This window comes from Benincasa hispida, chromosome 10, assembly GCF_027475165.1.
Source record: "Benincasa hispida cultivar pf3 chromosome 10, pf3_genome.v1.1, whole genome shotgun sequence".
NCBI lineage: Eukaryota > Viridiplantae > Streptophyta > Magnoliopsida > Cucurbitales > Cucurbitaceae > Benincasa > Benincasa hispida.
This window is the reverse complement of record NC_143487.1, coordinates 51,593,594-51,615,957: the sequence shown is the minus strand read 5'-3', so window position 1 is coordinate 51,615,957 and position 22,364 is coordinate 51,593,594. Positions and strand designations below refer to the sequence as shown.

Sequence of the window (22,364 nt, the reverse complement as noted above, 5' to 3'; positions counted from 1 at the left end):
TTCCTTGCTATAAAGTCTATAAGTCCATGTCACTCGTATGAAGAATTTACCAAGAATCAAGCTTCAATTTGGAGCAAGAACGAAGCAAAATGGACAAAGGGTTAAAGTAGAGGTTGCATTCTTCCTTGAAGCGTAAGGCGCAACGTAATTAGACTGCACATTATGTTGTAAGGCAGAATGGCCAGTGTAGCTACGCTTAGCCTCAGCGTTGTGACACTGAGATGGAGCATAGTTACGTAGTGTGGAGTGTAGTGTTACACTGTGGAAAGCTCTAGACTAGTGTAACTACGTTCCTTCTGATCGTTGTTATGCTTTGAGTGGCTTTCTCGTGCACGCAAACGACCAATAGGTCGTGGGTTTGAAGCTTGGGCAGTTTCCTTAAGCATTTTTTTTTTATGTAATTTCAATTATTATGTAATTTTATTATTTTTTAATTAATTAAATTATTATAAGAGTTATATTAATTTAATTAATTACTTAGGATGCCAATTTTTGGTCCAAAGTTGTTATTTATTATATTATACATATGATGTACGATTTAATTTCAATATATTACATAATGTATGTCACATAGTTTAAAATTCCACCATAGGATAAACATATGATCATGTATCATTTTTTAATATAAGTGTTATATTATATGGTTGCATGATTAATTAAGCATGCTCATGCATCATATTAAATATAAATGTTGTATTATATGGTTACATGCATTAATAACATGTCCATGCATCATACCATATTATTGTTGTTATATTATAGATTTGATGATGGTTATATGTTTATTTTCATTACTGCATAAAGCATGAAGCATGACATTATATAGAGTTATGTTATATAATAAAAATGGCAATGCATGAAGCATGACACTATATAGAAATTATAATTGTTATATTTCATGTATGTCATTCGATACATGTTTATAGGTTTTAATCATTTCATTATCTTTTATAGGAATTATAAGTATAATGAAATTAGAATTAAAATCTATAATCAAGAGTTGCATCCAAACTAGGTTAAAATTAATGTTAAATGGTTTAAAATTGATTTCATTTAGATCTATGTTGAAATATTTCTAATGTAATTAGAAATTGGTTAATCTTTTATTTTTTTAATAGGATTAAAATGAAAATAATAAAAGATCGACTTTGTAAAATAATTGCCTATAAGGGACCTTTGCCTAAGGTAGGTTTTGTCCAGGCTGAGGTATTTAAGCTGATGGAAACGGAACAACCCTACTTGAAAACCAACCTAGAAGGTGAATTAGACAAATATTTTATAAGCATGCAATATATGATTGGGTTTAATAAACAATAATCATATATTGTTAAACTATCCAATATAAGTGTTATATTGGGTAAATACTTAGTGGGAGGAAAAAGAGGTATATGATATGTCACTTTTTCATTCACGTTCTCCCTTAATATTCACAGAGTGAATCTCATGCTTGGCCTTGAGGCGCCTTGGGAGTATCCCTCTTCGGATGATGTTTGCATGGGTTATATCAAGGTGAATGGAAAAATTATTTATAGTAAATGGGAAAAGGATGTGTGTCAACATGTCCTACGGTGGTTTGCATCATGAGATTTTCTTGCACGACCTCGAGGCGTCCTGAGAGCGTCCCCTTTTGGATAGTTTGTGCATTAGGTCAATACTAGGGCGAACTCTAAACATGGAAAAAATTGCTTTAGTTTTTTTCCCAATCGGTTTTTCTCTTTGTTGGCTCATTGGAGTGGAACATTAGGGTCTAAAATGGAGGGTCACACTTACAGGAAATTGTTAAGCAAGTTAATAATTTCTTGACCAAATCAATGTTGACTAATTATTATTGAAATAAGAGTTATTCTGGTGTCATGATTGGTTGACAGTGTCTCAGTTTAATGAACGGGTGACTAACCACCCTTCGATGGCTTTTATCCTAAATTATTGAAGCATCATTGCAAAATGTAAATGAGGTTCATTAAAAATTTGCTAAACTTGATTGGATTTATAAAAGTTATACTAAAATCTAATGTAGATCAATTTATTTCATTTCAGCAATATGTCAAGTACAGTTTTTCAATGTTAGCCTCTATAAATTTGACCACAGCTAATTATTCAACATGGAAAAATTTATCTTGAAACAATTTTCGTGGTTGAAAAACTAAATTTTGTCTTAACTGAGGAATGTTCTTTAGTCCCAACCCCTAATGCAATACGAAATGTTCGTGATGCATATGAAAGACAGAGGCTAATACTAAGGTCTAAGTTTACATTTTGGAGAGCATACCTGATGTCTTAGCCAAAAGATATAAGTGCATGGTCACTGCACTTCAGATCATGAAATCATTGTAGGAATAGTTTGAGCGAGATTCTCACAACTTAAGCAAGATGGGTTTGGTTTTGACAAAACGAGTAATGTCAGCTCTCTAAATGAATTCTAGTCCATATTGAATGTCAAGGGACTTAGAGGAGGCAAACGTTGCCAACTCTATTGAAGTTCATCAAAGTGGTCCGACCTCTGAGATAAAACTTGGGGTTTATGGTAATAGATTTGAAGTTAATCCCATTGCACTCCATAAAAGGAAGAGATCAAATGACAGCAAATCTGATTTGCTTGTCTTAAAAACGTGTTTAGTGGAAAATAATGATTTTGTTTGGATAATTGATTGAAGGGCCACTAACCATGAATGTTCTTTCTCTCAGGGAATTAATTCCTAGAGATAATTAGAAGCTGGAGAAATGACTTTTGGAGTTGGTATTGTAGCGATCGTTTCAATTGTTGTCGTAGGCAGACTCAAGTTAATTTTGAACAAATGATGTATATATTTTGTTCCTAATAGCAAAAGGAATTTAATTCCCATTTCGTGTTTGATTGGTATTCTCTTTCCTTCTATTAAAAAAGTGCTTATTTTTAAGAATGGAATGGAGATAGGCTATGCTTTAATAAGAAAGTAACTTGTATGTACTAAAGCTGTTAGTTAGAAAGATTGTCCTAAATACTAAAATGTTCAGAACAGTAAAAACTAAGAGACGCAGAATTTCTCCTAAAGAAAATGTCTACTTTGGCATCTAAGGTTAGATCACATTAATCTCAATAGGATTGAGAGTTTGGTTAAAAATGGGTTTCTAAATAGTTTAGAAGAAAACTCTTTACCTGTATATGAGTCATGCCTAGAAGGCAAAATGACAAAACAACCTTTTACTGGAAAAGATTGTAGAGCCATAGACCTTGGAGTTTATACATTCAACATTCAGATCTTTGCGGTCCGATGAATATAAAAGCAAGAAAGTGTATTTAATATTTCATCTGTTTCATAGATTATTCAAGATATGGGTATCTTTACCTAATGCAGCATAAGTGTGAAGCTCTTAAAAAATTCAAGGAGTATAAGATTGAGGTTGAAAACTTGTTTAGTAAAATGATAAAAACACTTCGATTTGATCGTGGTGGAAAGTATATGGACCTAAGGTTCCAAAACTATATGGTAGAACAGAGAAGAATGTCCCAACTCTTAGCCCCTGGTATACCTCAGCAGAATGCTGTATCAAAAATAAGAAATAGAACCTTGTTGAACATGGTTTGGTCTATGATGAACTATGGTATACTTTCTGGCTCGTTATGGGGATATGTAGTAAAGACTGCAGTTTATATTTTGAACAACGTTCCATCAAAAAGTGTTTCTGAAACACCTTTTAAGCTTTGGAGAGATTGTAAAGATAGTTTATGCCACTTCAGAATTTGGGGATGTCAGGCACATAGGTTAATGACCAATCCTAAAAGTTGCTTTAAAGAGTATGCCTATCTGTAGGGTACCCAGGGAAATGAAAGGTGGGTACTTCTTTGATCCTAAAAAGAATAAAGTGTTTGTATTGAAAAATGCTACTTTTTTGGAAGAAGACAACATGAGGGACCACAAACCAAGAAGGAAAATAGTATTAAATGAAATTTCCAATGAAACTACTGAGACTTCAACAAGGGTTGTTGAAGAGGCTAGTTCATCAATAAGAGTTGTTGATGTCAGTTCATCTAGTCAAGCACATCAATCTCAAGGGTTGAGTTTGTCTCAACTAATGGGAGGGTTATGAACCCACCTGTTCACTACATGGGTTTAATAGAAGCCCAAGACATCATATTTGATGATGAGGTTGAGGATCGGTTGTTTTACAAACAAGCAATGGAAGAGGATGATGAATTAAAGCCATGAATCAAGAAATGAAGCCTATGTACTTCAATTATGTCTGGGAGCTTGTAGATTAACCTGATGGAGTAAAACCTATAGGTTGCAAATGGACCCACAAGAGAAAAATAGGTGTAGATGGAAAGGCACAGACCTTTAGGTTGTCTAGTGGTAAAAGGTTATACCCAAGTTGAGGGAGTGGACTATGAAGAAACTTTCTCACATGTTATCATGCTAAAGTCTATTCAGATTCTCTTGTCTATTGCCACATATTATGACTATGAGGTACGAAAAATGGACTTTAAGATTGCTCTTTTAATGGTAATCTTGAAAAGACCATCTACATAAATCAACCAGAGGGATTCATTGAGAAAGGTTAAGAGAAAAAATTTCAAGCTTAATCAATCCATATATGGATTGTAATAAGCATCTCGAGCTTGGAATATAATATTTGATACTGGGATGAAATCTTATGCCTTTGATCAGAATGTTGATGAACCATGTGTTTATAAGAAAAACTATCAATAGTTCAGTAGCTTTCCCTGTATTGTATGTGGATGATATCCTACTCATTGGGAATTATGTAGGTTTACTGACATATGTAAATAAATAACTAGCTGCCTAGTTCCAAATGAAAGATTTGGGCTAGGTACAGTTTGTTCTAATGATCCAAATTATCAGAGATTGTAAGAATAAAACATTGACTTTGTCTTAGGTATCGTATATTGACAAGATGCTCGTCAGACATTCAACGCATAATTCCAAGAAGGGTTTATCGTCTTTCAGGCATGGATTTGTCTTGTATAAGGAATAGTGTCCTAAGACTCCTTGAGAGGTTGAGGAAATGAGACGAATTCTCTATGCATTATTGGCAGCCTTACGTATGCAATGTTATTACTAGATCTAACATTTGCTAATCTTAAGCGTTGGGGTCGTCGAACGTTGTCTTGGAAGTCGTCGTCGATCAGTATCGTCGAACGTCGTCGAACACGCGCTGCAGTCGATCAACACAGGTAATCTCTCTTTTTCATGGTTATGTTTAAGTTATTTTGATGATGAAATTAGGGTTTCTTTATGGTTTTTGATGGTGAAATGAGGGTTTGTTTAGGTTTTTTATGGTGAAATCATGGTTTGTTTGTTCTTTTCATGGATGTTTTTGATGGATTCTGTTTAGGATAATTTCCTTGAGCTTTTGCAAATGGAAATTTATGTCCATAACTAATCTTTGCTCCTGAGTTTATTACTATTGGGGATGATGCCCTAAAGTCTCGTGCCCTGTAGTTTGTAAACAGTTTGTACGAACGCTTGTGGTGTATAATATATGATATTTACTTCACTTCTTGATTTTGCTCATATTGGATATTTTATTTGCTTTACCACAAACTAATAAACTAAAATCTCTGGTTACATAAGCATGTATGTGGTGACATAAAAGTGGATCGTGTGTTAAGTGATAACCAAAATGGTTTGTAGTATATGGATATAGGAGGGAAACCTTATCCTGGTAAGGTTACGGATGCGGCCCACTTTGTGGAATAGTTACAAATGTTGTGACTTATCACAGATGATCTGATCCTGATCATTCATGTAGGGGACATACGAGTGGGGGCGTCCTATACAAAGAGTTTGCATAAGACCTGACCATGTAGTGTTAACATCTCATTATATAACGTCGTTCATGACAGAGACTTCACTTTACTAGGATGACCATAGGTAACATGACCTCAATCCTTAGTGAGTTGGTAACTCCTGCCATTGAGGGTGGTCCTTTGATTTGCATGGGTGCGAGTGACCAGGTCGCCGACTCAAACCTACCACTTTGAGGATTCGTCTGATTTGGGAGTTGGGAATGCAGCTACATAAGATGGAATTCACTTCTTTTCCGAAGTAGGGGTAAGTAGATAGATAACTCCCTTAAGGGCTCATCTCGGGGCTTGAATGATGTGGTGCCACACACATTCTCTTGGCCCGAGAGGTGTTCACACATAGTAGGACTATGTTGTATTATTCATTAGAGGGATCAATGGTACTTAAGGAGTGAGATGTAACTACAGGGGAAAAACAGTAAATTGGCCCAACTGTACTTACGAGCATTTGTGAAGGGTTATCGTACTCATGATTGGTTATATCTGATGGACACAGAAATATATTTGTGGTAAGAAGAGTTCAGCTATCGGTCTTTAGTGGAATGCCTGGTAGTTAACAAATGGTGGATCTTGTGGCTAAAGAGTTTAGTAAGCTATTCACGTACTGTTAGAGCTTCGAGCCATAGGTTCATAAGGTCCCTTTGGTAGCTTGGATACAAGTTGAGAATAAGTTTTTTGTCAGTTTGAAATGTTCAAATTGACAAAAGGGAGTTCGATTATATATATAAATATGGTTTATATCAAGTAGAGGAGAAAATACTATGGTCGATATAAGATATCAATCAAACTATAGATTATGAATATAATATAATTATATTTATTATTTTATTAATTAGACAGTTATGAGATGATTGCCCGAAGTTTTCTCCAAAATCATGCGTTAGTGGGAGTTTAATTCAGTTATAACTGAAGAATAAAATGAAAATTGTTTTCATTTTGTAAAATATCTAAGAGAGACGCATGTTTTAGCTTACGGTGATTTGCATCCATCGCTTAGTATTTGCGGAGCATATACGATAGAGCAAGTTTACTAAACGACCGAATTCACCCGCACATGCATTCACTAAATGATTGCTTACCATTTCCTAAACGATCGCTTAACGCTCGAGCCTAACTAAACGATCGTATAGACGATTGCCCAGTTTTTCCTACACGATCGTGTATCTCGCCTAAACGATCAAGCACCCGACTATATGATAGTCTTTCCATTCTCCCACTTGCTTGATCTTTAGTACACGATTGCCTTTCCTCCTCACCTCTACCAAATCTGAACAAAGCCCACCCTTTGGATTCTCACTCCGAGAATACTGAGGGCTCCGAGTGGTGGTGTCATCTCCGTTTCCTAGTGTTCGTGTGAAGCCGTTTGTGGTAGACGATAGAAGAGTTGCTGTACGATTGCCTGACGTTCTAGCGAGAGGAGTTCGTTCGCGGAGAGAGCAAGAGTTCAAGCGAAGAAAGTCTTCAACTGGTATGTTCTCTCGGTCTCTTGTATTTTATTCTTTAAGAATGCCAGTAATTTAGTGTTATTTAATGCATATCTGTATGTGTGAATGTATATGTGGAAATTCTATCACATGAATTGGAAAGATCCACTTCCGCTTATATGTACTCTTGTATAAGAGTTCCTTCAATTACAACAATCAAAATTAATTAATATATTAGCAATCTTTTTAAATTTTCATACGCTATGGCATGAATTGTAGTACTCTAAAGAAAAGAAAAAAGATACAAAAATTGAAGAATGCTACTTTCTCTCTATTTTGAATCTGTTCTTGAATCTTCGAGTGTTATTCACCATTATTAAAACTAATAAAACATAATCAACTTTTTATAGTGTCATTTTCTCTTTATCAATTAGATAAGTTTTATTGATGAAAATAACATAGTATTCATATAGTTAATAATTAATCTAGATTTCGTTTGGTAACTATTTTGACCTCATTTGATAATGTTTTCGTGTTTAGTTTTTTGTTGATCAAATTCTTAATTTTTGGATCAAACACAGGTTATAATTTGTTTTGGATTATAAATTTGGTTAGAAAATATTTATTTTTAAGGATGAATAAAAAATGGATAAAACTTAGAAATAAGTTGTTGATCGGGTACAGAGAAAGAGTATCCCAATTTTTAGATGTGGCGAAGTTTCATGTTAATGATTCTGGATGAACAAGTTGCTCATATAATAATTGTATGAATTCAATGTGGGAGTCATTAGAGTGCGTGGATTGACATCTATTAACATATGAAATATCCCCCTAATACTATGAATGGGTATATCATGGAGAGCCAATCAACTTATCTAGAGGTTTTGAAAGTCATAAAACTTATTCGTTACATTATGATGAAGAAACTAACATAAATCGTAATGATATTGAAGAAAATGATATGTTGAATCTTATAAATGATTTACAAGTTCCAATGGAAAACGAAGATGCAAATGAAGAAAGAATCGAGAATGAATTGTTCTCTAATGGTCGAGAAAGAGATACAACAAACTTATTTGAGGATTTAATGGCTGAAACACGTAATGAACTACACTCTGGTTCACAATTTTCGTCATTGAACTTTTTAATGAAGTTGATGCATATCAAATTTCTAAATGGTTGGTGTAAAAAATCGTTTGACATGTTGTTAGAACGTTAAAAGCAGCGGTTCTAGCCGACATCGTTATACCTACTTCCTTTTATGAAGTTAAGCGAAACATGTGTGACTTAGGCCTAGGTTATGAATCTATTCATGCATGCAAATACGATTATGTATTGTATTGGAAAGAATTTGCAGATTTATAGTAATGTCCAGTTTGTGGTGAGCATCGGTACAAAGTTAATGATGACAAGAGTAAAAAATCCCACATAAGGTACAATGTCATTTCCCATTAATACTAAGATTAAAGTGATTGTTTGCATAGAAAGAAGGTGCTTCTGACATGAAATGGCATAAAGATACATGAGTTAAAATGGAGGATGTGTTACAACATCCAGCTGATGCAGATGGGTGAAAACATTGTGATCGTGAATTTTCTCATTTCGCTTTAGCTCCTTGAAATGTTCGTTTGGGATTAGCTTCAGATGGGTTTAATCTGTTTGGAAATATGAGTTTGTGGCTTGTGGTGATAATCCCTTATAATTTTCCACCTTGTAAATGCATGAAGGAGACAAACTTCTTCATGTCTTTGCTCATAACTGGTCCAAAATCTCTTGGAAAGAAAATTGATATTTACTTGCAACCGTTGATTGAAGATTTGAAAGAATTATAGACTATTGGTGTACGAACTTATGATTTTGTTATCGGTCATTTTTTTTACTATATGCAACCTTATTGTGGACTATTAATGACTTGGTTGCGTACGATAACTTATCTGGGTGGAGTACAAAAGATTATCAAGCATGTCCCATATGCAAAGAAGATAAATCGTCTTTCGGGGTGAGAGAAAAAATATAACTCATAGGACATCGACGTTATCTTTCATAGAATCATAGTTGACGTAGAAGCATGCAACATGACGAAAAAGTTGAATGTAGGCCTTCTCCAGTCGTAATGAATGGAGAAGAGATCTTACAACAAATAAATATGTTGAATTTTCCTGTGCTTAGCAAACATCCATCGAAGAAAGATAAAAAAAGAAAATAAATTCTAAACTGAACTAAGAAAAGTATTTTTTTCCAACTTCCATATTGGTCCAGACTATTGTTACGAAATAAATTGTATGTAATGCGTATTGAAAAAATATATGTGACAACTTGGTAGGCACATTGTTAAATATTGAAGGAAAAATGAAGGATACAACAAATGCTTGGTTAGACCTACAAGATTTGAAGATAAGAAAAGATTTATACTTGATACAGGTTGATAATAGATTTGTAAAGCTATATGCAATGTACACATTAATTAATAGTGAACGGATTTCATTTTATAAGTATTATAAATTAGTGAAATTTTCTGATGAATTCGTGTTTAATATATTATTATGTGTGAATGATAAAGACAGAAAAATATTGGGGCTGAAAACACACGATGCCATGTTTTGCTTCATAGACTACTCCCTATTAGTATTCAAGCATACTTACTAAAGAACGTGTCCACTGCTATTGTTGAATTTTGTGCACTCTTTCACGACTTATGTGAAAAAATAGTACGTTAAGTGATTTGAACCAACTACAAGTAGACATTATAGTCATACTTTGTAAGTTGGAGAAAATATTCTCGTCTGCCTTATTCGATGTAATTGAAGAAAATCGTGCACGAGGATTTCCATGAGCAGTGGAAAGATTATTCCAAATTACAATCATATATGAACTTTACAATTACAGTCATAAACAAAAACATACGGTTATGCATTCATTACAGAAATTACAGCATGACACAACAAATAATCTAGGAGAAATCTACACACATTTGTAGACTCATCTCCACGCTCCTTGATCACGAATGCTTGAACATAGCAACCTCGAACGCTCCTCTAACACTACCGCTACACTGTACGAGCACGACACACTCAAACTTAGTGATCGCCTTGGTCATGAGCACCTCAATAGCATGGACGACCTCCACAGAACCTCAACGGTGTCGAGTTGAGTATGACACTACCAAGAAGGCTACCTTGGTATTCTCGGTGTGAGAATCCAGAGGGTGGACTTTGTGTGGACTTGGTTTGAGGCAAAAGACGGAAGAAACAATAATCGTGTAAACAATTGAGCAAGTAGGAGAAGACTGAACCTATTGTATAGGTCAATGCCCAATCATTTAGCAAAAGTTAAACGATCGTCTAGCAAAAGCTAAGCGATCGTTTAGCTCATCACTTAGTTGCATGTTTGTCGCCTACAAACACTACACGATCGTTTAGCTCGCTCTAAGTTGTCGCTTAGTAAATTCTATTTACTTGACAACTTTCGTGAGATTATTTCCTGTGAGAAAAAAAATCTTAAAATCACTTTTCAACATTACTAAAATTAGGAAAACAATTTTCATGAAACCACCAATAACCCCTCACTCAATTAGTTATTAGAGAAAAAGAATTAATTATTCAATAATTAATATTATTATAAATATAAATGATAACCAACTTATCATACTATATTTATAACCTATAGTTTTAATATTTCATCTTATGATACATATAAACCATAGTTTTTTTTTTCTATTCCATGTTACTTAATGTAAATCTCATTTACATTAATCCTCCACTAGATGTATCTCATATGCCATACTGATCATATTATGTATAATCGAATTACCTTTTGTCAATTTGAATATTTCAAATCAACACCAAGAACTGATCCTCAACTGAATCCATTGAGTTACCAAGGAGACCTTATAGACCTGTAGCTTGAAGCTCCAATGGTATGTGAATAACTGATTAAACTCTTTAGTCACGGGATCCACCATCTATTAACTGCTAGACACTCCACTAAATACCAATAGTTGAACTCTTCTTACCACTGATATATTATGTGTCCATCTTAATCAATCAGCAGCGTGACAATCCTTCACAGATTGCTCGTAAGTACAACTCGACCAATAACTGATGTGCTTCTGTAGTTACATCTAACTCCTTAAGTACCATTGATCCCTCTAATGAACATAAGTCATAGTCCTACTATGATTGAGTTCTCTCTTCCAAAGAGAAGTTGTGGCCACTATGTTCAAGCTCCGGAACCAGTCCTTGAGGGAGCAATCTCTCTATTTATCCCTGCTTCGGGAAAGGAGTGAATTCCATCTTGTGTATTGAGTTCCTAGCTCCCAGATCAGACAAATCCCCAAAAAGATAGGCATGTTGAGTTGACAATCTGGCCACTCTCACCATACTAATCAAAGGACCACCCTCAAAGGCAGGAGTTCCCAAAACACTCAGGATTGAGGTCGTGTCACCTATGGTCGTTTAGGTGAGATGTAAGTCTCAAGTATCAACGACGTTATATAATGAGACGAATCATCTCATGGTTCGGTCTTATACAAACTCTTTATATAGGACACCCTCGCTTGCATGTCTCCACATGAATGGTCAAGACCAGACCATCTGTAGTAATTTACAACACTTGCAAACCTCTACAAAGTGGGTCGTATCCGTAGTGTCACCAGGATCAGGTATCCAACCTTAATTCTTATACCACAGACCTATTTAGGTTATCACTTAAGACATGATCCACTTGTATATCACACATACATGATTAAGTTCACATAAGATAACCATGGAGCTTTATTTATTGGATATAAGTAAATGCCAGAATGAAATAACAATTATTTTATTCATCAAACAATGTGTATCATTACAAACAATGAGACTCTGGAAGAATTAGGACACCAATCCCAATAGTAATGGTACACCTTGTTGTTCATCTACCATATGAGACAAAGGTGGTGGGTCTAGTTAGTTACAGTTGGATGTATCCTATTGAAAGAAGTTTACAAACATTAAAAGAATTTATACGAAACAAAGCACGTCTTGAGGGATCTATAGCGGAAACATATGTAAGGAATGAATCATTGAACTTTTATTCGTGATATCTAAATGAGATTAAAACAAGATTCAATGAAGATGAACGAAATAATGATAATAGTCACGAGCATGAGATATTTGGTGAATTTGAATTATTTAGGCAGATGGTACGACCATTAAGGGCATCAACTTTACCGACACTATTAGCGAGGGAAAAGCGTATCGCACATTAGTACATTCTTAACAATCGTAAAGAAATAACAGATTATTGCAATTACATTTCAAACTTTATAAATTTCTAACTTATAAGATAAATTCTTTGATATAACTTTTTAATGATCAATTCTAGGCAACACTTGAGGTTAATTCGTCGTGAAGCTCAAAGCACCTTTGACTTATATATAAGACATCAACAAAAATTTTCCGATTGGTTAAGATCTCAGATATACATAGTATTGAAGGTTGAGAAGTAATTCATTTTTTATAGTCATTTTTAACGTATGATGAATTATCAGGTTCTACAAGTGCACGAGAGAGAGGATCTCTTTGATGATTTATTTTCACTTGTAATGGGATATTCATCTGAGGTGCGCTCTTACAATGGATTGATTATTAATGGGGTACGATTTCACATTGTAGAGCGTGATAATCATTGAGCTACACAAAATAGTGGAGTCTTTATGGCTGGGGAGATCAGTGGGAATGGAAGTGTTGATAACAATTTCTACAGTATCTTAGACGAAGTATTAGATTTCCAATATGCGAACAAAAGATGTTTTTTTAAGTTCAAGTATAGATGGTATGAAAAAGAAAATAACAAAAGTAATAGGACATTCGTGAATTTAGGATACAAATCAATCAACACACCTCGCTTTTGGTATGTTATTGAGCATTTCATTTTTGCTGTCTAAGCACAATAAGTCTTTTACCCCAACGACATAAAATATGATAGCAATTAGAAAGTTGTTCAAGTAGTCCGAAATAAGTGAATATGGGATGTACTAGAAATGGAGGATGTTGAAAATGAACAACTGGATTTACTAGAAATTGTCGATGGAGTTCGAGTGGATGAATTCATTGAGTAGGTTACTTTATGTAGAGTCGACATTGATCCTACAGTTGTAGAAAGACCAATTATTCAACATGTTGATGATAACTTCATAAATGATGATGAAGAGCAATTATCTCCCCATAATAGTTCAAGTCCTGACGAATAATTTGATTTAAATGATAATGATGACTAATCATGTATCTACTCACATCTCTTTCTCTGTTTACACATAGAATATTGATTTTATATTGTTTTGTCTTTTTTGTGTCTATATAGATATAATGTCAACCCCTAATAGGTAACATGAGGCAAAGGAAGAATTCCAAGAGATGGAGACATATCCTCAAACAAGAACTTCTATGAGTGACACTTTAGGTTAGTATTCGTATACATCTTCTATTGACTGAAATATATCCTAAACTTTTTTAAATTTTAATCCTCAGATAGTAGCTCTTCATCCACTCGGAGGAAATGCGAGCATTCGTGGAATACCGAGCTGGAAAAATACATAAAAAAAAAATATGGAAGAATTCCAATCGTGATCAAAGAAGAGGAGAAGAAGTCGATTTGTCAACATTCTGTACGATTTAGTAATGCGATTGGTGTCATCATCAGATCTGCACTTCAGTATGATGTGTCGTCATCAGATCTGCATTTCCAGTATGATGTCGTACTTTCGCTGATGTTCTAAACAAATTTATAGAATTGGCTAAGAGCCAATTGTTTGTAAGTTTATAAGTTTGTTCTTTTAGATCTTTATAAACATTGTTGATATTCCAAACAAATTTATAGAATTCTTTTGTAGTTTCATTTCGTGCTTGATTTATCCGACCAAACACTTAATAATTTTATCGAATATCAAATGCAAAACTCGTTCAAAGAATTCAAAGCAGATTTGCACATATATTATAGGAAATGTGGCAACCCTCAATAAGCATGTGCCAACCCATCTAGTTGACTTAAAAATAGTTAAGAAGATTGACATTTTCTTTGTGACCCTTTTCAAAGTGAAGAATTTTAGGTTATAATAAGTGTTCACGTCTATCATTTACTTCATCTACTATTATGGAATATCTTTTTAATTTTTTTTGTTCGAATGTAGGAAATTTTGGAGACGAATAGAAACAATGGAGAGAAACTACCGTTCGACCACGTTGGCGGATCAAAGTCATTCCTGCAAATTTAATATGAGCTATAGAAAAAATAAGGTAAAAAGGTAGGATGGGTTGACCTATTTAAAGAAACAAACTCTAAAGGTGACAAGTTCGTAAATTAGGCAGCTGAGGATGCAAATGTAATCAATTTTGTTTTAGTTTTCATTTTATTTTTTATTCGTAAGTTCAGTCACTCGTACTTATACACTTAATTAATATGTGTAGAACCAAATGTTAGAATTACAATCCAACCCCACTCCAGAAGGTTCCCAACCACTAATAGGTGACAAAATTTGACAAAATCTCTGAAATTTGAAGTTAATGTTTATTTAGTTTTTAAGGTTTCAAAAGATACATTTTAGTCCCTAAGATTTGAAAAATGATTTTAAATGGTCCTTAAATTGATTTGACTATTAGTTGACTAAATGAAAAGTAAAAGTGTAGTTTGCCCATCATTTTATTGGTTGGTTGGTGAGCCTAATGATAGAAAACTATCTAGTTTGATTGCCGCTTCTGCACCTGAGAAAGCGGAAAGATTATGCCCCGGAGATGCTTGCAATTGAGAACATTGAAGCCGGGAAGTTCGATGCCGTTCTTCCAGCCCAATAAGTGGCTTTTCCTGAGTGAGCTCCTTTGCACTTTCCATACTTCGTGGGTGCAACATCAACAAATTCTTTTCACTTAATTTCTATTCGCTTGTGGGGTTCCTTGTCCATATGTGATGCTCGTTGATTCTATGATTGCTTGTGACTGCCAAATTCTCCAACTCTTCAAATATATCTCACGCAAACCAATCATAGTTCTAATATCAATTAAGAATGTCATTCCATCGAGATGAGAGACTCAATTTAAATGTCACTTACTCGCTAACAATAAAATGACCGACTTTTTCATAGGTAGCTCAATGCATATGTGTCATGTAGTTCAAAAGGACAACATGATAAAAAGAAAATTCATGCAAGCAACCTCATAAAAGTTGTCTCATCATGTTTACTTGACTTTAGTAGTAAAAGAAAGAACACTGTTTTAACTTTTTTTTTTATTATTATTATTTGAATAATATAGGAAAGGAGAAAAACTTAGACTAACACGGTCTATTATATAGACACTTCAAAAGTTACTTAAAAACACATTCTTAGTGGTAGTCTAAGAATCCGTGTGGATTGACTTTTTGAGTGTTAAATACTTTTTTTACACTTATAAACACATATTTAAACGCTTAGAAAATCAATCCAAACACACTATAAGTCTATTATAAAATTATAGTTTGCCTCAAGATTAGTAGATGATACCTTACAATGATGAACCACATTTAAGTATATTTTTATATAATTTTTTTAAGCACTTAAAAATCAACCCAAAGGTGTATTCTCGATTTAGTCTAAACAAACTTCGATAGTTTTAAAATGAAATCAATAACACCCCTCTCAATAAATGTCCTTGACGAGGCGTTATAAGACAACCTTTGATATAGTTTAGTTTTCCCTTCCAGTAATTTGCTCTCTCCATAATAGAAATTTTAATCAAAAGTAAGTTTGCATTTGCAGGTCTTATTGTCTCCTCTAAGCATTTGTGAATAAACAATGTACCAATTATTATCCCAAAGGTTGACAGATCAATCTTTCATCCCGTAATTGTTAGACAAGTCATGTCAACCTTTCATTTCTTTCTAAACCCGTACATATTAATTAGTGCTTGATTTTAGGCTTCCACATTTTGTACGAAACATTTTATCTAAATTTATAACTTAGTTCACTTACAATACGTTATCACTATGATGAACTTTAGCTATAAGTAATGCTATTAAAGACGAACATAAAATTTATCGATCAAGCCAACATTACATCACTCCCAAAATTAAAAGGGATTGCTTATTGATGTTTATTTTTAGCAACCAACTTATGATATTAGTGTTAGAGACAACGACCCTCCAAATATCTCAACATAGTATGATAATTATACACTGGATAATAATTCTCACGACTTTGTTTTTTGTTTCACCCAAAAAAAAATCTGTCAAAGTGGAATTTTGATTGCATTTCTAATAATTAGTATGAAACTGAAAAGAAAATCGAACATTTTAAGGATTACCATTGATGTTGTAATAAAACACGAGACTTGTAATTAAAGCAACCCAAGTGGTATGTTAATCCATCTCATCAGTATCATCAGTATCACATTTAGCGAAGACTCACCATCACTTTCTAGCAGTTACAATATAATCATTCATACTAACACTCACAATTCATCTTTCTTTTTAGCTTATTTGAGGTTGGTTCTTTTCTTAACTAATAGAAGTAAATCAATAAGGATATCAACACTCTCTAAATACTGATCACTTAAAAACACACCAAAATAGTTCATAGAGAAATCTTCAACTAATAACACACTAAATATACAAAACTTACAGACCACCTAAAATCAAGCCAGGAAGTAAAACAAAAAATAATCAACCGCACAAGTAAATATATATATGTAGGTAATCCAGACAGTAGCATTAGGCAGCCAGCCAAACTAAACTATCTGTAGAGACAAAATGGCAAACATGAGAAGCACCTGGTTTAGTTTTCAGAACTTTAAATGAGGCATGATCTTTGTCCCATTGAGAAGTATCCATGTGGCAAATAGCACTTGCTTTCACTCTATCACCATTGTCAGCCCCTAGTAAGATCTCAAACAGCCTGTTATTGCTTTCTTGGCAATGACAGTAAAAAATAGCATAAGGGTAAGGCATACTATGACATGCCACCATTTTTGCAGCCATTGTTTCTCTGGGTTCCTCCAAAATTGTATAGTTCTGAAGGAGGATAGTGGAGTTGGAGAGACGAGTGGTGGTCAAAACTTTCAATTGAGTATCACCTCCCAACATTTTTGTAGCAAAATCCAGCATTGATTTTAAAGAAGCGGCACAGAATTTGGTCTCTCCTTTTATGGATTCTAGCTCACACTGGTTAAGAGTATATTCAACAGCTTTGGCTTGGGGAGAGTATTTTGGAAAAGAGAATAGATTTAGAAGGTATTCAAGTCGTGATGTAGAGAAAGGAATGGAATCAGCTTCTTCTTTAGGCAGTAGTTTTGGAGTTTCTGATGGCCTTGAGTAAGGAAAGTAAATGGGCATGTTTTTTCCAACTTTCAAATCACTTAAGGTGAAGAAAACATATAACAAAGGATCTAAATGCTCCATGTGAGATGATGCATGAGCATGACTATGATTTTTGCTCATCTTCTGGTGACCATCATCAACTTCCTTTATATGAGTGTTTGTTTGATCATTAATTTTCAGATTCACAAACTGTTCGATGTCTTTATCATAGCCATCTGTTAATTTCCTAGCAGCACTTTGTTGTGCAACCTGTAGTAGAATTGAAAAGTAAAGAACATAAGTCCTATGGCTTTGTTAAAGTTTGATTTATAAAGAAACAAGGGGTAAAATTGCAATATTATTGTTTCAAGTTTTCGATATTTTGATTACCCTGTCCACAAGAAAATCAAATAAAAAGTTCCAAACTGCTAAAAGAAATAGAATTGAGATTGAAAACTAAAAGAAACAAACCAGTTCCAAATTGTCGCAAGGATTGAGGACTGTAATTTTAAGCATGAAGTTGATTAGAAATCCATAAAACTTACCATTATAATGAGGAAACCAAGAAGGATGAGAGAACAAGGAGTAACTTCAAGACGCAAAGCCATCTTTCTCTGGTGATGATCTGAAAGAAAGGAAAGTTTGTTAGTTGTGGATATCAGTAGAACTTTGGTGATAATTACAACGAGAAACACACGATTAAACTGCAATGTTTGAATATAGTAGTTTTATGTCATGTAATATATTATTAGTTTTGACCTAAATGATAGGTGGTTTTTTTAAAAATTTAAATATAACATATGATGCCATAGGCAAAAACTCATTTTAAACTTATTAGGGATAAGTCAATGAGATAGTTTCTCCTATTTGTATAAAGTTCTTTCTTTGGCCAAGTGAAACGTTTGACTGGGACTTTTATTATTATTTGTTTTCCTAGAACTACTTGTTTTTACAAACATTTGGTTGAGTATAGCCCCCTAGGGTCAAGACTATGAGGTTTCCATTGATTTTTATGTTTGGTGCTTCTTGATAGCTTCCCATTTAATTTAGTATCAATAATTAAAGATATATTCTCTTAGTAGTGGAATTCTTGATTCAGTAAGATGAATTACCAAATAAACACAAAAGAATTAAACATAAACATAATTTGTCTCAGTTTCGTGTCTGAATTTTGATGCTTATTTTATATTGATTTCTAAATTACAAATATTTTTCTGTTTCCTCAATTATACACAAGCTATTTTTACATAAACCTAATAAGTCATATGTTTTTTTTTTTTAAATTCTCTTTTCCAGTTTAGAGTATTATAAGGCACATCACACATGTAATGGTATTAGGTTTCAAATTTCAAAATAAATTTAAATTTTTGTTGATAGAATCAATGCAAAATTACCAACAATGACAAAAGGATTCTTTTATGCCAAGTTTAGAAGGATTATTTGAAAGTTGAAAAACTGAAATAAAATATTATTATTTATAGCCTGTCTTACTTTTATTATTTGCAAAAGGTATATTTACTTATAAATCTATGAAAAATACTAAAACCAAGATGTTTCCCCTCATTTTCACCACCAAAAAAAAAAAAAAAAAAAAAAAAAAAACCCTAATGGTAATCCACTCGGAAGATTCTTTGAAACCTTTTCTGTGCATATTATGCTTTTAAGCAAAAGATTCATGATTATGGTGGTTGGAGCAAAGTTGAACTTAAAATAGGTAAAGTGGTGGACTGGCATCTACTAGAGCTAAAAAAAGACTGGAGAGAAGAATAAAGGAAAGTCTTGAACGGCTCAACAACCAAAGATGTTGATTGGTAACATATGGCTTTTGCGACATTGACATTAGCAAAACCATGGAAGAACTTTTGATTGCCCAAAGAGGAAATTTTGTCAATAACATTAGAGAGAGAGAGGAAAATGGACAAATGAGCTTGATAGACAGGTGACATGAGATTAGAATCCAGTAAATAACGCCTCCTCCAAGAGTTGAATAGAGACAACTTTATTCAAACTAAACTAGAGATATACTCCATGGTTGAGATGAGATGACAAGGACGTTGATCATTACTCAACCTACGTAACAATTACTATCATTGACAATTACAACTTACATTCTAGTGAGTCAGCTTGAGTATGACTACTAGAAAATGATAAAGAACATTTGAAGAATTTGGGTTTGTTCTTGAAACTGATTGCTTTGAGACAAGTGAATAGGATTCATTCTATAAAAACACAGCTGCAATTTTAGTCTCTGCCTAAATCGAAGTTTCTTGGTTTTGGCTTCCAAACAAGATCTGGAGGAATGCTTCGAGGTTTGTTGAGAATACCTGAATTTCCAAAATCTTGAATAAGTTTGGTGGATGAGGTGGCAAAGCTTTTTCCTCTCCTACGTGTTTAGCTAGAAGGATTATCTTTTTGTTAAAAGTACATAGTTTTCCATCCTTAATTAAGAGTTTTCCATCCTTAATTAAGCAGCTGGCTAAGCCTTAATATTAATGAGGGATTGAAGGAAGGCTGATTTTATTGACAAACCTAGGTTTTGGAATTCCGTTTTGTACAATTTTAACATGGGCTAAAGTTTCTGTCAAAAGGGAAGGGATAGCAGATGTAGGTGAGGAAGCCACCGTTATAGAAGCACCTAACTTTCTAGAACAAACTATATGTCATAAGAAAGAAAGAAAAAACACAAAAGAACTAAAGTTGCGTGTGAACTTTCAATTCAACTCCAACCACTCACAAACGGCGATTAGTATGATAATACAATTTTATACATATGCTTGGCTAAACGGACTAAGAATAACCTACCAAATACACTTTTAGAAAGAGATACAGTAACTCAGAGACCCCACCAGCTAAAGAATTATAGTCAAGTCTCATGATCAGGATAAAAGTCAAATAATAAGCTATTTACTCTAACAATGTGCTTAGCCTAGTTATAGATTTGATATATATATATTTAACTTGAATGGACTGCATAGTCAAAGGCGAAATGATTCAAAGCTGGAAGGGAACATAGAGAGTTTTTTTACCTCTTCCTCGTGTTATACTGTTCTATCGTAACGCAGTTTGATAGCTTTCGGTTTCTCAACTAACCCCTCTGATCTAAAGATGGCCGTCTCTTGTCCTCCTCCTACCAACGAAGAACTCTGTTTTAAGCTGAAGCCTTACTTTTGATAAAGCAAAAGTAACCTCTTAATAAAGAGGGAAACAATGGGGTTGGTATTCCCATTACTTTGAACGTTTCAAAGTAGAAATCTGGGGGAGGAAAGTGATAATGGGCATAAGTTATAAACAGATTCACGTCCACAGCCAACCAAATAGAATTATTAAGTCGTAACAACCCACTGAGGAATTTTATCGAACAGATGATGTGCGTGTGGAAGAAAAAAAAAAATATAAGCCCAGCACAATATGTGGAGGGGGCAAATTTCATAAGCAATAAAAAAAGAAAAAAAAGGAAACAATCTCCAGCTAATGAATTACGTGCTTTACTCAACTGAAAGGGGTGTCACATCGATCCACAAACAGTAGTCAACGACTGTAAAAGGGAAGAATCTTGGGTGCCCCCAAAATCTCTGGCTGCATTATGAGATTGAATTTCCCCATTTCTCCATGGTTGACTTTAGATGCTCTGTTCTATTATATCCTGATCAAAATGGGACCCCATTCCCAAATTCATCATAATCACGTATGCATAATAATATGATCAGTTGATTGCCGGCCACTATTTCAAAAGTGATCTCCATTATCAATTAAAGAAAAACCCAGTAACCAGTTTGACGTTTTGCAACCAACCCATATAAAATTTCTACAATGGAAGTCAAACAACAGAGCTTGAGGTTGTCAGAAGTTGCACTAAGGCCTTGAAATTGGGGTCAGGGGCTTTGAAAGAAGGCATTTGATTCATGGGGTTTTTAAAAAAGAGAGAGAAAAAAGAAATGTTTCTTCAAGTGGAGGAAATGGAGTTGACCTCAGAACTGGCAGCGGCAGGGACCTTCATGTGCGTCCAAATTCAAAAGCCCACAGAAATTTTTTTAATCAAAGTAAACCAGTTGGTTCATCCCGATGCATGAAAAAAATTAAAGCTATTTTATATTTTTATTCATGATTCCCAAAATAAAAAATATTATATTTATGACTGATCAAAATTAAAATTTTTTTTATAACAAAGACTAGAATAAAACTTTTTAAAAGTAATAAGCATTTTTAAAAAATAATAATCACTTTTTAAAGGTATGGCGAGTGGATGAACATTCTTTTTTTTTTTTTTTTTTTTTAATTTAAAACTAAAATAGAATAAGATTCAAACTTCAGTGATCAAAATATGATTTGAACCTCCAATTTATAAGTGTCATGTTGACAAAGTCTTCTTTATCTTTTAATATATATTTTTTATTTTTTTAATATTTTTATTGTGATAAAAAAAGAATGCATGAAGATGGGTATAATCTAAATTGTACTAAAATATTGCTTTTCTAAAAGATACCATATAGATCTTACTCTGAGTAACTCTTTTATGTTTATTTTTGAGTGTATGATTCATATATGGACAATGTGGGTGCACGTTTCCAACAGCCAAAACAGACCGATTTTCCTCGATCAGCTCTACTATGAAATAATTATGTAGTTGACTCAAAATTTGGACTCGAAACAAAATTTCTCCAGCTTATTAAAATTTAAGAAAAATATCAATTTACATTCCTAAATTTTAAGGGATGTATCAATTTATAGTTTGAACTAATAATTGTATCAATTTAAATTTTGAACTTTTGTAAGTGTATCAATTCACACTTTCCATTAAATTTTGTTTAGATCAATATTGTACACACGTGTAAGAA

At 33.6% G+C, this 22,364-nt stretch overlaps 1 protein-coding gene across 3 annotated transcripts; it reads right to left on the bottom strand.

The window, feature by feature from the left end:
- Positions 1-16,753: 16,753 nt before the first annotated feature.
- On the bottom strand, positions 16,754-21,590 carry LOC120087882 (BURP domain-containing protein BNM2A-like). Of its 3 annotated transcripts, none has more exons than XM_039044883.2 (4): positions 21,024-21,590; positions 20,556-20,781; positions 18,075-18,154; positions 16,754-17,799 (listed from the first exon to the last, which is right to left on the bottom strand). In XM_039044883.2, the coding sequence occupies exons 3-4, from the start codon at positions 18,135-18,137 to the stop codon at positions 16,945-16,947; spliced, it is 918 nt and encodes a 305-aa protein (XP_038900811.1). In that variant the 5' UTR covers positions 18,138-18,154; positions 20,556-20,781; positions 21,024-21,590; the 3' UTR covers positions 16,754-16,944. The 3 variants fall into 3 exon arrangements, with proteins under 3 accessions (XP_038900811.1, XP_038900812.1, XP_090161806.1); XM_039044884.2 differs by having other exon boundaries at positions 20,556-20,656; positions 21,024-21,509; XM_090305680.1 differs by lacking the exons at positions 18,075-18,154; positions 20,556-20,781; positions 21,024-21,590 and adding an exon at positions 18,001-18,068.
- Between the last annotated feature and the right edge of the window lie 774 nt (positions 21,591-22,364).